Source organism: Camellia sinensis, chromosome 4 (assembly GCF_055761805.1).
Source record: "Camellia sinensis isolate YWXY chromosome 4, ASM5576180v1, whole genome shotgun sequence".
Lineage (NCBI taxonomy): Eukaryota > Viridiplantae > Streptophyta > Magnoliopsida > Ericales > Theaceae > Camellia > Camellia sinensis.
Window position 1 is genome coordinate 8,619,909 of NC_138964.1, and position 14,296 is coordinate 8,634,204.

The 14,296-nt window shown below is 37.9% G+C and overlaps 1 protein-coding gene across 2 annotated transcripts; it reads left to right on the forward strand.

The window, feature by feature from the left end:
* Window positions 1-649: 649 nt before the first annotated feature.
* On the forward strand, window positions 650-13,594 carry LOC114260389 (P-loop containing nucleoside triphosphate hydrolases superfamily protein). 2 transcript variants are annotated; one of them, XR_014366005.1, is made up of 10 exons: window positions 650-902; window positions 1,947-2,019; window positions 2,117-2,226; window positions 3,111-3,254; window positions 4,316-4,424; window positions 4,519-4,877; window positions 4,959-5,032; window positions 5,608-5,909; window positions 8,426-11,981; window positions 12,998-13,594. XR_014366005.1 is itself a non-coding variant. In XM_028200470.2 (10 exons), exons 1-10 carry the CDS (start codon window positions 665-667, stop codon window positions 13,244-13,246), a joined length of 1,905 nt encoding a protein of 634 aa, XP_028056271.2. In that variant the 5' UTR covers window positions 650-664; the 3' UTR covers window positions 13,247-13,594. The 2 variants fall into 2 exon arrangements, 1 of the variants encoding a protein (XP_028056271.2); XM_028200470.2 differs by having other exon boundaries at window positions 11,735-11,981.
* Window positions 13,595-14,296: the final 702 nt, after the last annotated feature.

The window sequence follows — 14,296 nt, forward strand, 5'->3', positions numbered from 1 at the left end:
GGCTTTCGGCGAAAGGAAGCACGTCACAAGAGACAAGGAAATGATGACCAAAGGATATAAGCAAGGATAGAAAGACAAGAATAAGGTTAAGTTATCTCTCTCTTGATCCCTCTCTCCATATTCCCTACTACTTCCTCTACTAATTCTCACGTCGGGGGGTTCACTGGGGGACTGCCCCGTTCCCCTTTGGGCTTGCATGCAGGTCATTTGACGGAATCATCACCCTGAACCGGAACTTGAAGAGCCTGGACCAGTCCGACCCATCCACCCGGGAAGAAGAACGTTATCATTCTCCATAAAAATTTGTCAATTTTTCATAACATATTTAGCCTCCGTTTGGGAAGTGGGTTGGCTTTTTGACTTTTTAGCTTTTTGGCTATTTTAGCCTGGGCTATTTTAGCCTAGTTTGGGAAGGGCTTTTTGGCTTTTTGGCTTTTTTGGTTTTTTTTGTGAGAGAGAATTGTAATGATTAGGGGTTGGATTTGATGTTTTGTTTTTTGTGGCTAAAATAGCCTATTTTGTTTTTTGTGGCTATTTTAGCCCCAAACCCACCCAAACCTTCTTGCCAAACATAGGCTTATACATTAAAAAAAAAAAAAAAAAAAACACAAAAAATTGGGATGGCAAGACGACGTCGGTTAGTAAACCCTAAACATGGGTAGACATGTACAACAATCCATTCAAAGTTGGAAGGAAGAAGAAGAAGAAGCAGCAGCAGCTAAACACAGAGATGGACAAAAGGAAAAGAATCGCAGAAGAAGCTATAGATCAAAATCAAAAGAAGAAGAACAAGTCTAACAATACTACTACGACGACGACGAAGACACAAAACAACGATGTCTTCTCTTCTTGTTCTTTCTCCAGTCTTGGCCTTCAATCTTCCTTGTGCGACCAACTCAGAGGTCTCTGTCTCTGTCTCTGTCTCTCACTGTGTATTATTCGTTGAGCTCAATTCAAAGTAATTTAGCTTTCAAAAGCGTGGAAAAAATGCTAATGGAATGTGCTAAAGCGATTGATGAATTTGTTATGTGTATATGCATATGATATAAATACAAATTATCCAAGCTAAAAATTATTGTAAAAGGATACATCTTTCCAACTGGCTCTCAAATTGTGAAATTTTCTGCTACATTTTGTTTATTATGCATATGTAATCTTAGTTTTATTGCTTAACTGAGCTCAGTCAGTTCAAAGCAATTTTTGCTTTCTAAAGTGTGGAGAAGTGCTTTCGAAGGTGCTAAAGCGATCAGTGAATTTGCTATGTATATGTATATGATATGAAATTGTAGAAGGATACATCTGTGGAACTTGCTCTCAAATTGTGAAAGTTGCTGCTACATTTTGTTATTTTATGCATATGTACGCCTAGTTTTATTACTTAATTCAAAGTAATTTTGTTTTGGAAAGCGTGGAAAAGTTCTTTTGAAGGTGCTAACGCAATCAGTGAATTTGCTATGTATATATATGCATGATATGTATATGATATAAAATACATCTTAGCTAAGCAAAAAATTATTGTACAAGGATACATCTTTTGAACTTGCTCTCAAAATGTGAAAATTGCTGGTACATTTTGTTTATTATGCATATGTACTCTTAGTTTGTTTGCTTAACTGAGCTCAATTCTAAGTAATTTTTGCTTTCTAAGTGCTTTCAAAGGTGCTAAAGCAATCAGTGAATTTGCTATGTATATGTATATGATATGAAATACATATTAGCAAAGCTAAAAATTCTTGTAAAATGATACATCTTTTGAACGTGCTCTCAATTGTGAAAGTTGCTGGTACATTTTGTTTATTATGCGTATGCACTCTTAATTTTATTTCTTACATGAGCTGAATGTGGAGTCAATTTGTGTTCGTGAGTGTGGAAAAGTGCTAAAGTGATTGATCAATTTATTTGCTTATTTTCGATTGTATCATGTGTTCCTCTGTATGTCTCCACAGATAGAATGGGCTTTGAATTTCCGACCCTTATCCAGGCTCAGGCAATACCTGTTATTCTCTCCGGGCGACATGTGTACTCTCCCTCAATCTCCCCCTCTGTACTTTTCTTTATTTTTCAGTTGTTTCTAATATTTGGTGCGTTTGTTTTTGTTTCTGAATGAAAAATTTAGTCTTGTTAATGCGGCTACTGGAACGGGCAAGACTGTAGTATATCTGGCTCCAATTATCCATCACTTGCAGAAGTATGATCCCCGAATTCAGCGGTCCCATGGAACTTTTGGTATGTGCTTGTTAGTAAGAACAATAGTTTCTTGATTAATTCTACTTGTGACTGATTATTTCAAGTTATACCGTAGACTTCTCAAGGAGATGCAATTTTCTATTTATTGCTATGAAAGCAAGAAAAGATCTTTGGAAATGCACTTCTATTTGCGGGTTATTGTGAGGAAAAATGATACAATCGAAAAAAATTTATGAACAATTTCTCATAATGTTTCATGCTTAAAGATGATGAAATTAATGACTACTAAATTTAAAATTTTGAATATAAAAAATGGAATTTTAGCAGCAGTTTGTATATTTTTCAATGCAAATGTGGAAAATCTTTTTCTTTTTTGGGGCCTCAGTGGTGGTTAATAACACAACCAACAATGATCAATAGAAAAGTTTCAAAATTATTGTCCCTGACAAAAAAGAAAGAGTAAAAGTGGTTTTGAAGTCCAATGGAGGGCTTAAATTTGATATGTATTCTACAGAAGTAATTGCATTTGGTCTTCAGATTTTGCTTTCATGTATATAGTAATTATATATATATTTTGAAATCATTATGATCTGCTTTTTTAGTTTGTGTTGCTCGAACTGTTATTTAATGTCAAGAATAGCATCTTTATTTGTGAGTTTGGAGGGGAAACATTACCATGAGTTGTTCATTTGTTTGTTAATGGGTAAGCTTATGTGGCCATGTGATTTTAAGCACAAACTTCCAAGTGGTTTTAAGCTTGTTTTTTTTTTTTTTTTTTTTCTAGGGGTGAATGTCTGCTTTGATGAAGCTTGGGCTTTTAGATCATCACTCTTTTGTTAGTCATGAGAAACGTGACACTATTGCTGCATTACTTTGTGTACTTTGACCAATAAAAAATTGATGAGCTGATATATTTATGGTAGCGTTGGTTCTTGTACCAACGCATGAGTTATGCATGCAGGTATATGAAATCTTGCGAAAGTTATTGCACCGTTTTCATTGGATTGTCCCAGGCTATATAATGGGTGGTGAAAACAGGTCAAAAGAAAAGGCCAGGTTGCGCAAAGGTAAGACATCATGCATAATTACAGTGTCCTAACTTACATTTTGGAATTTGAACTTGCAGGTTAAGGTTTGTTAAGTACTATAGTATACTGAATTCTCTAGCAATTTGATGGGCCAGATTGTTAAGTTCAAATGTTGTAAAACCCACTTGGTTGTCAAGCAGGAATTTTGTGGTGCAGTTTTTTTCAGTTATATTCAGTTGTTTGACCCATTAACCAATAACTAAACTATTGCCATATTTTGTGTTACGTAACCAAGATTTGGGTATAAAAATATTATTCACTGAATTTTTTATGTTCATTTTACTCATTGAACTGAAGGGTTCTTTACTTTTCACATTTTAGAGCTATTATTAGTGGATTTATTCCTGCATCTTCCAGCTAGATTTTGCATTGACAGCATATCTGTTGTGATAATACATAATTGCTACTTCTTCATTTCCCATTCATTTGTTCTTCCCTTCGTTTTTCTTTTATCAAATTGGTTTTTAACCCTTGTTTTTACTACTAAATGATTTTCGTTGGTGCAATGTGGTTTTGGTTGGTCTAGTTGTTAATAGGTTTTTCATTCTTTAAGCTTTCAACTTTCAACTTTGATTGATAAGTAGATTCCTTTTTGGCCATTTAGCTTGAGCTTGAGTCAAATCCTGCATGAGTATGTTTTATTTATTATCTTGTCCTGCAATATGACGCCTAGTTATTTTTGGTCTTCTACTTGTCTTTTAGTCACCTCACTCTTAGCTTAATTAATTTTTCTAGCTGCTACATAATTAATTTCCCATTAACATGACTTGACCTCTTCTTTTTTTTTTTTATTATCTTGTCTAGAATTGGTGCTATCTCTCTCTACCTCCTTGTATGTGCCTTCAATTCTTATTTATCATTTTTGTCTTGCCACTTATTTCAATTATGCTCATTTTATTAACAGGTTTTAGAATTTTCAGCATCTTGTGAAATAAAGGCATAGTTCGTTAGCCTGATAGACATCTCATAAAACATTCTATTCTCTGTTATTTATTCTGTAACACAACTGTTTAGCATGGGTAACTTATGGTCATTTCCAGGCATATCTATTCTTGTTGCAACTCCTGGACGCCTTTTGGATCATCTAAAAAATACATCATCCTTTGTGTACACAAATTTGCGATGGATAATCTTTGATGAAGCAGATAGGTAATATCTACAATCTAAAGTTGCAATTGGTTCTTGTTTCTTCTTCTTTCTGAGTTCTTTCATTTATCAGTGGCTTTGTTGTGCACCTTAACAGGATTCTTGAATTAGGATTTGGTAAAGACATAGAGGAGATACTTGATCTCTTGGGTTCCCGGAAACAGAAGTCTCTTAGCGAGGGGAATGCCATTTCAAGGATTTCTGAATTTCAGAGACAGAATTTGCTTTTGTCAGCTACCTTAAATGAAAAAGTAAATAATCTTGCTAAAATGAGTTTAGAAAATCCAGTTATGATTGGTCTCGATGACAGTAAGTTGCAAACTAGTCCATCTCTTGAACATTTGGAATCTTTAGGATCTGATGTGGATAATGAATTAAAGTACTCAGGAAAGCTAATAAGTTCTTCCAATGAAGAATATAAGCTTCCAGCTCAATTAGTTCAGAGATACGTTAAAGGTAATGTGACGGAGACTCTGATTTGGTGACTTTCATGGATTTCGATTTCATATGCGAATTCTGATTGAATTTTCTGTATAGTGCCCTGTGGTTCACGGCTTGTGGTCCTCCTATCCATTCTGAAGACTCTTTTTGACTCAGAAATTTCCTATAAGGTAAGGCCACCCTTCTATTTCCAAACTGCTGATTGTTCCTACACATGCTGTAATGTTGTTCCTTTATGTAATGCATGCACATTCAAGTATCGTAAGAATTGTGCTGGTCAATCAGTGCAAGATCTACATGTGCGTTTGAATTGGTAAATTCATGGTTAGATAACTAGTTGAACTACAGCCCTGCATTTACCTTTCCGGTTTTTAAACTTCTTTCACATTTGAAAGTTAATGAAAGAGTGCTGCTCTGGTAGCACAATGCCACTCACTAATCAGTAGGGTGGCATCATTATGAGTTTGGTTTGTAGGAGTCTCTCATGATTCATTCTCTAGAATGGTCGCTGTATCTTTATACACTTCCAAATATTATTTCACACTGAGTACTTTCCTTTAGTCAGGAGAAGATCAAGACTTTGTTTTTATCTCCTTTATTCATTTGTTTATTATTTTTAATTGTTAAATATAGGAAGAAATGTCATTATTTCTCATTCGAACTAATTTGTTATGAAAAGTTGTATTACTTCAGTGCATAATAACTTGTTCTTATTGTCAAGTTCTCTCATGCATTCACTTTACAGATTGTGGTATTCTTTTCAACATGCGATGCAGTCGATTTTCATTATTCACTGCTCAGTGACTTCCAGTTGTCCAACCAACAACCAGAAGCAGAACGCCAGAAGCAATATTTGAAATGCAAAACTTTCAGATTACATGGAAACATGAAACATGAGGACCGCAGAACTACGTTCCAGGCCTTCAAAACAGAGAAATCAGCTCTTCTCTTGTCCACAGATATTTGTGCTAGAGGCTTGGATTTTCCGAAAGTTAAATGTATTATACAGTATGATTCTCCAGGGGAGGCTACTGAATATGTGCACAGGTACTTATTTTTTTTTGGAATTTCTATCTTTTATTCTGGTGACTACCCCCCCCACCTGTTTTTTTTATTTTTTATTTTTATATTCTGTGCAACTGTGTGTTGAGTGCCGGTGCGCATGTTGAATATGATTTGCAAATAGCAGTATTCATTACGCCTCAACCCTCCATATGCATGTCTCTTCCACTTGCTATTATGTGTTTCAGAAGCTCCATACATCAGAGCAGTCTCGACTAATCAATCTCATCTGAGTATTCTGACCATCAGGAATAATCAGTAAAGCTATGTTTGGATCATGGATTCGGGGACGAATTTGCTAAGGGAAGAGAAAAGTGAATGAAATAAAAGCTATTTGTTTTCACTTTTCCCTTCATTTTTCCTTTCCCTCTGCAAATTCCTTCTCAACTCTATGATCCAAACACAGCCAAAGAGATTTTTTTGCTTCCCTAAATTTATTCATTTAACAATATCTTGCACGCCAGATGATTAACAGTAATTGTATGATTTATCTGTGAGAATGTGTTCTAATGTGTTCTCCTTTTTCCTTGTAGGATTAGGAATAAGTGTCCTATATCTATTTGACTTCTATATCTCAGTAATGTATTCATGTAGGATTAGGATTAGGATTAGGAATTAGTGGTGCTCTATATAAATGATGTATTCTTTGTTCAATCTATTAAGATCTAATATATAGTTTCGTTCAGAAAACTTACATGGTATCAACGCTAGGTTTGAAACCCTAGCTGTTTCGCTTGTCGCCATCGTGGTTCTTCTGGTTCATGATCAGCCCTAAGTGGTGATATTCTGGTTTGTCTGGGTCATCACCATCAGCCCTCTCTGGTTCGACTGGTTTGTCACCATCGGAGTCGCGACCTTTCTCTCTCCAGACTCGCGAAGGTTTGAAACCCTAGCCCTCTCTGATTCGTCTCGCGAAGGCCTCTCTCTTCCTCGTGATCTCTGTCTTATTCGATTCGCAGCTATCTACTTCGGCTCTCTGGTTCGTCTTGCAAAGGCCTCTCTCTGGTTCGGCTCTCTGGTTCGTCTGCCTTTCTCTGATTCGTTTCTCAGCCTCAGTCTCTCTCTCTCTCTCTGTGTGTGTGCGCTTTAAACTTGGGTATTTCTTTTAAAAAAAAAAAACCCTATTTCAGGATTATTGCACTAAAGCCCCATACTTGTCTGTTTATTACAAATTTTGTTTTATTATAATGTCGGATACTAAAATCTAAGCCATCAAATGTAAACTCACTGGTGGCAATTATGCCTATTGGGCCAGTGTCATGAAGAATTTTCTTCTTGGTCAAAAAAAAAATGAGGTTATGTTTCTGGTTCTGTTCCTCGTCCGTCGGACCCGAAGGCGGAAGGGCATCTGCTTTCCTGTGACAATTGGGATTGTAATAATGCCCAAGTTTTAACCTGGTTTCATAATTCTGTGGATGACCGTATTGGAATGATGTTTTCCAAGTACAATACTGCCAAGGAAGTGTGGGATTATTTACTCGGTGTTTATCAGCAGTCCAATTTTGCCAAGTGGTATGAGTTGGAAACAACTATTCAGAATGCTCGTCAGCGGGATCAAACTATTCAGGACTTCTATATTGAGATGACCGGTCTCTGGGATCAGTTGGCTCTTATGGAACCACCTAGTCTCAAGATACTGGACGCTTATATTGAGTTTTGTGAACAAGGTCGTTTAGTGCAATTCTTAACGGCTCTCTCTCCTCAGTACGAGGCTATCCGAGGTGGCATCCTTCACCGATCTCCTCTTCCATCTGTGGATGCTATTGTTCGTGAGTACCTCTCCGAGAAAACTCGTCTTAAGACGGCTAGTCAGCCTCTGCCTCCTTCTGTCTTCTTGGCCCCCGCGAAGCCTCCTTTGTTATCGATCCCACCTCCTCATCAGCTTCAGGCCACTACGAAACCCAAGAAAGGACCATTAGGGCCAGATGAGTGTGCTTTCTACCATCAGAGGGGTCATTGGAAGAACAACTGTCCCAAGAAGGGACGTCAGCCTGCTCCGTCTTCTTAGACACAGTTCCGCGGTCCTACGTCGGGTACTTCCGACCTCCCGCCGCTTATACTGCTTCTACTCCAGCTCCCGATCCTGACTTGGCTTCCTTGAGTGCTTAGGTTGCACAACTTCAGCATATCCTGTCCACCACTCAGCCATCCCCATTTGCCTCCGCTCTTACCTCTCTTCATTCAGGTTTGCTTGGGTCTTCTTCAAGTATCCCTTCTTCTGTCTGGCTTTTTGATTCTGGTGCCTCTCATCATATGACTCCTCACATTTTCTTACTTCAAAACTGTATTCCCCCCCTTCCGTTCCTATTACTATTAATACTGCTAATGGGTCTGGTATGTCTATTTTGTCTATTGGGTCTGTCTTACCATCTGTCATTTCTGCTGTTACTATTCCTTCTGTTCTTTATGTCTCTTAGTTATCTGTCAGTTTATTATCTATCAGTCAACTTGATGCGTCTGGTTTTGATGTTATCTTTTTCTCTTCTGTTTGTTGTGTGCAGGATCGGGTGTCCAAGAAGCAGATTGGGATCGGCCGTAGAGTTGGAGATCTCTACGTGGTTGAAAGCTTGCATCTCCCCTTATCCACCTCTCCAGCTGCACTTTCCTCGTTTCAGTTAAATTCTCAGTCGAGTCAGTTTTACTTATGGCATTCTCGCCTCGGTCATTTGTCTGTTGATCGCTTACGGTCTTTAGCTAAGTCAGGGTTTTTGGGTAATGTTTCTTCTAGTCAAATTGATGAATGTCGGGCGTGTAAACTTGCCAAAATGTTAGCTTTACCTTTTAATAAAAGTAAATCTATTTCTGTTTTTCCTTTCTTCCTTGTACATACTGATGTCTGGGGACCCTTTTCTGTTCTTACTAAAGGGGGTTCAGTATACAATGTGTCTTTTGTTGATGATTGCACCCGTTACACGTGGGTTTATCTTATGACTCACAAGTCTGACTTCTACCAGATATATCGTACTTTCCAGTCTATGGTCACTACACAGTTTGGATCTACTATTAAATTGTTGCGGTCTGACTTGGGTGGGGAATACTTTAAAACTGAATTTTGTGAATATTTGGCCAACTTGGGTACTATTCACCAAACTTCTTGTACTGATACATCTGCCCAAAATGGCCGAGCTGAGCGTAAACACCGTCATCTTCTTGAGACAGCTAGGTCTCTCCTTCTTTTTGCCTCCGTTCCAGCTCCGTTTTGGGGTGAGGCAGTTCTTACTGTTGCTTTTTTTCTCAGCTGTATGCCACCCCCTTCTTTCTGGTCGGTCTCCTTATGAGGCTTTGTTTTCTCAACTTCCTAATTACTCCCTCCTTCGTGTGTTTGGGTCTGTGTGTTTTGTCCTTTTACCCTGTAAAGATAGGACCAAACTTAGTGCCCAGTTTGTCCTATGTGTTTTTTTGGGTTATAGTCTCACTCAGAAAGATTATTGTTGTTATGACCCTGTTTCTCGTCGCCTTTATGTCTCCCGTCATGTTGCCTTTCTCGAATGTCTATCTCACTTTCAGCTTCCTCTTCTCACTGCCCTAGTTTCCAAAGAGGATTTGGTTCATATTGATCCATTTCCTTCTGAGATCCCGTTTGATGAGTACATCTCCATAGTTCCTCCTGAGCTTATTCCATCTTCTTCTTCAGCTTCACCTTTGACTACTTCCCCTCCATCGCCTTCTCCTCCTCCTCCTCCTCCTCCTCCTCCGTTGTTAGTTTATTCTCGTCGCAAGGCTCCTCCTCTACCAGTTGTCTCTGCCCCTGTTGCTGATCCTCCTGCTTCTGACGACTTTGATCCTGCTGTATACCAATATCCTCCTTGAGCGCGTCATTCTCCAAAAAGGTTAGGTTGGTCTAATACTTGTTTTTCTGCTTCCTATCATACCTTTTTGTCTGCTATTCACTCTTTTGCAGAGCCTCAATCTTACAAGGAGGCCTGTCAGGATCCTCGTTGGGTTCAAGCTATGGAGGATGAGTTGTTTGCTCTACAGAAAACTAGTACTTGAGAGTTGGTTTCTTTACCTGCTGGTAAGAATCTGGTTGGTTGCAAATGGGTCTACAAAGTCAAGACTCATTCTGATGGTTCTCTTGAGCGCTACAAAGCTCGTTTGGTGGCCAAAGGTTTCTCCCAGGAGTATGGTATTGATTATGAGGAGACATTTGCTCCTGTTGCCAAGATGACTACTGTCCGTATTTTGATTTCTGTCATTACTGTTTGTTCTTGGCCTCTTTATCAGATGGATGTTAAGAATGTTTTTCTTAATAGCCATCTTACTGAGGAGGTTTACATGCGTCCTCCCCCTGGTCTTCACCATTCCTTTGGCCAGGTTTGTCGTCTTCGGCGTGCTCTATATGGTCTGAAGCAATCTCCTCGTACTTGGTATGATCGCTTTCAGACTACTGTTACCGAGCTTGGGTTTCATCCTTCTGCTTCCGACTCTGCTTTATTTCTAAGACATACCTCGGCTGGTTTTGTTGCTCTCTTACTATATGTAGATGATATGATCATCACTGGCTCTGACTCTTCTGCCATCTCTGAGGTCAAGCAGCATCTCTTCCACACCTTCGAAATGAAGGATCTGGGACCACTGCGGTATTTTCTTGGCATTGAGGTAGTTTCTTCTCCCAAGGGTTACTTTCTGTCCCAGGCTAAGTATGAAAACGAGGTTATCCATCGTGCCGGACATACTGATACTAAGTTTTCTGATACCCCCATTGAGCTTAATGTAAAGCTCAACACTACTGATGATGTTCCTCTAGATGATCCGATGTTATATCGCGAGCTTGTGGGTTGCTTAGTCTATCTGACAGTTACTCGCCTTGATCTTGCCTATGCTGGCCATGTGATTAGTCAGTTTGTTTTTGCCCCTCGCTCTACACATTGGGCTGCTTTGCTTCGGATTCTTCGCTATCTTCGCAGTACTATCTTTCAGGACTTGCTATTCTCTTCTACTTCTTCCTTAGACTTTGGTGGCTTATGCTGATGCTGATTGGGCTGGTGATGTTAATGATCGTAAATCTATTTTTGGTTTCTGTATGTTTCTTGGCGATTCCCTAATTTCTTGGAAAAGCAAGAAACAGGCGGTTGTTTCCCGTTCTACTGCCGAAGCTGAGTATCGTGCTATGGCTCATGCTACTGCTGAAATTGTCTGGCTTCGTAGTCTCGTATCTGAGTTGGGCGTCCCTCAGTCTTCCCCGACTTCTCTCTATTGTGACAACCGAAGTGCTATTCAAATTGCTCATAACACTGTCTTCCATGAACGAACAAAGCATATTGAGATTGATTGTCACTTCGTCCAATAGCATCTACAGTCTGGCGTTATCTCGCTTCCTTTTGTCCCTTCGGCTCTGCAACTTGCTGACTTCTTCACCAAGACTCACACCACTGCTCGGTTTCGGTTTTTTATTGACAAACTCTCAGTGTTTTCTGTTAAAACATTTTGAGTTTGAGCGGGGGTGTGAGAATGTGTTCTAATGTGCTCTCCTTTTTTCTTGTAGGATTAGGAATAAGTGTCCTATATCTATTTGACTTCTATAGCTCAGTAATTTGTTCTCCTTTTTCCTTGTAGGATTAGGAATAAGTGTCCTATATGTATTTGATTTCTATAACTCAGTAATATATTCATGTAGGATTAGGATTAGGAATTAGTGGTGCTCTATATAAATGATGTATTCTTTGTTCAATCTATTAAGATCTAATATACAGTTTTGTTCAGAAAACTCGACTTTCTTATGCTTGGTTTATCAAAAGTAATCTAGTCCATGTGGCATGAACGTGATTGTCAAGAATAAGGGTTTGCTGCAACCTTAATCTGTGTTGTAGAGTTGGAAGAACTGCTCGCTTGGGGGAAAAGGGACATTCTTTGTTATTTCTACAACCAATTGAAATGGATTATTTGCAAGACCTAGAAAAACATGGTGCGTCACTAACGGAGTATCCCCTTCTCAAAGTGTTGGATAGTTTTCCATTATATGGTCAGCAGCACCATGCCAAAAGGTTTGTTTCCGTAGAGATGCATCCCTGGGTGCTTTCTTTGCAGAAGGCACTTGAATCCTTCATCATGGCAGTGGTATGACTCTTTTTTATTGATCTTCTTTAAATTCGGAAGTTATAATTGCTACCTATTTAACTAAACAATATGAGACTGATGAAAGTTGCCAACCAGTTTAGAGTTGACACCTCTAAGGTTGTGTTTGAATCATGGATTTGATGAGGGATTTGCAGAGGGGAAAGGAAAATTAAAGGGAAAATGAAAGAAAAATAGCTTACAAAAGGAAAAGTGAGCTTACACTGATTCTCTTTAGCAAATCACTCCTTGAATCCATGATCCAAACACAGCAGAAGAGATTACTGGCTAGTAAATTATATTTTAATCATGTCATGCATTTCGAATTTTGCCCACCTGGTGTCGAAATGAACTGAGAGCACTTTGCCTACTAGGTATTCTTCTGAATATAATTCAGTAAACTTCTTTGATTTTTAATTCTTCCTAGTATATTCTAAGAATTTTTTTTTTAATTTTTTATTTCCTAGTGGTTTTTGATACATTCCAAGTAATTCCACTTTTTCGTTGCACAGTTATAATACAGTAATTTCAGAATGTGGGTCCAAGAATGATGCCAAATACTAGTTTTCTGAGTCTTCGATGTTTTCAAAGGAGACTCCTAAGACATTGTGTATGTGCTCAATGTCAAGGTTCCTTAATTGAGTCCCCAGAAGGGAAAGTATAAAATAATTGGAGTCTTTGGACAAACATATGCTAGTATAGTAAAAGACTAGTAGTTTGCAAAGACTAGTACTTTGCAAATGCTCGCATTGTTGCTATAGTTGAACTAATCGCATTCTTCTTAAGTATATCCTTGGATGTGAGAACAGTAGTTGTGGACCCTGGGCAGGGATTCTTGATATGAAATCCAATAGAAATGGCTGCTCCAAATTTCAATCACGTTTCAGATGATATTTGATTAATATATTTCATTATTTCATTTGGTTTCAGTTAATTCATTAAATCCAAAATTTTAATCCATAATTACAATAGTACTTTTATGTTCTCTGAATTGATGCCTTGCCTACATCTTGTTTTAGCCGGGGATGAAGAAGTTGGCAAAGGATGCATTTTGTTCTTGGGTCCGTGCATACACTGCCCATCGTGGCGAACTAAAAAGGATTTTTATGGTGAAAAAGCTTCATTTGGGGCATGTTGCAAAAAGCTTTGCATTGAAAGAACAGCCGTCATTGGTTGGTAAATCGTTTCAAATGCAGACAAAGAAGAGGAAGAGGGATCTAAATCAAAAGGGAATCCCGAAAAAGAGGAAGAACCCCTGGAAATCGTGAATTCAGGCCACAAGGGAGCTACATACCATCATGTCCAATTGGCTAGTTAACTAGTTCCACAGATACAATTGCATGTTGGAGTTTTTTACACTGTATTATATGATTTTGGGCAGTTTTATATCTGGGTAGTTATGCAGGGTTCTATCTTTTTTTTCGGTTGAGCAAATGGAAGCTAAAATGGAACATCTTGAATTGCCCTTGGTGTTGTGAATGGCAATGGTTCAGTAGTTTAATTATTTTTAGTTTCAAAATCCTAGAACATTGTGTCAGTTTTGACAATTGACACTGAAATTTTGTAGTTCAAAATTTGATTATTGATTACTGAATTGCTGGTATTGTAATCTCCAACTTTGGGGCCTTCTTTGGTTAATGGACTAATTTCTTCGATTTCTATTAAAGTCTAGCTTATATGATATAGATTGTGTGTCATTTAAACAACATTAGATGGACACATGACTTGTCAAATTCTCTACCAAGTGAAATAAAAAAAAGCTTGTGGTGTCAAAATCAATCTCCCGTTAAGACGTCGTCTTTTCAGCTAATCAACTCTTTTTAGTAGTATTTTTGGTCTTTTTAATCACAAGACTCACAAAAGGAAAGTCACAACTCACACGATAATTCAAAAACGTCCCATCTTATCCCATCTTTGGTGGTTGTTCGAACTCTCACTTTCTCTTTGATCAAATGAATGAGATCTTCAACTTTATTTATGTCCAGTTGATTAATCATAATTTGTTAAGATCATTAATAACGTGAGAGTTACAAATCACTAATAACAAGCTTACACGACTCATTACATGATACATTGCATGTTAGCTTAATAATATTAAGCGGTCACATGACAAATTATTAAGTCAAATTTATCAAAATCTTTACTAAACAAGAGAAATCAAAAAGCTTAGGTTGAAAAATCAATCTCACAATAGACTCGTTTTAGCACCTCTAAATTGAACAACAATTTAGTTGTATCAAAAAAAATTGAACAACAATTTTTAGTAATGTTTTTTTTGTCATTTTAATCACCAGACTTAAAAGAAAAGTTACAACTCA

Coding starts and splice junctions, on each gene's coding strand:
- LOC114260389 (XM_028200470.2), top strand. CDS start 665: ATGTACAACAATCCATTCAAAGTTGGAAGGAAGAAGAAGAAGAAGCAG. Junction 903..1,946: donor CTTGTGCGACCAACTCAGAG/GTCTCTGTCTCT, acceptor ATGTCTCCACAG/ATAGAATGGGCTTTGAATTT. Junction 4,878..4,958: donor AGTTCAGAGATACGTTAAAG/GTAATGTGACGG, acceptor TTTTCTGTATAG/TGCCCTGTGGTTCACGGCTT.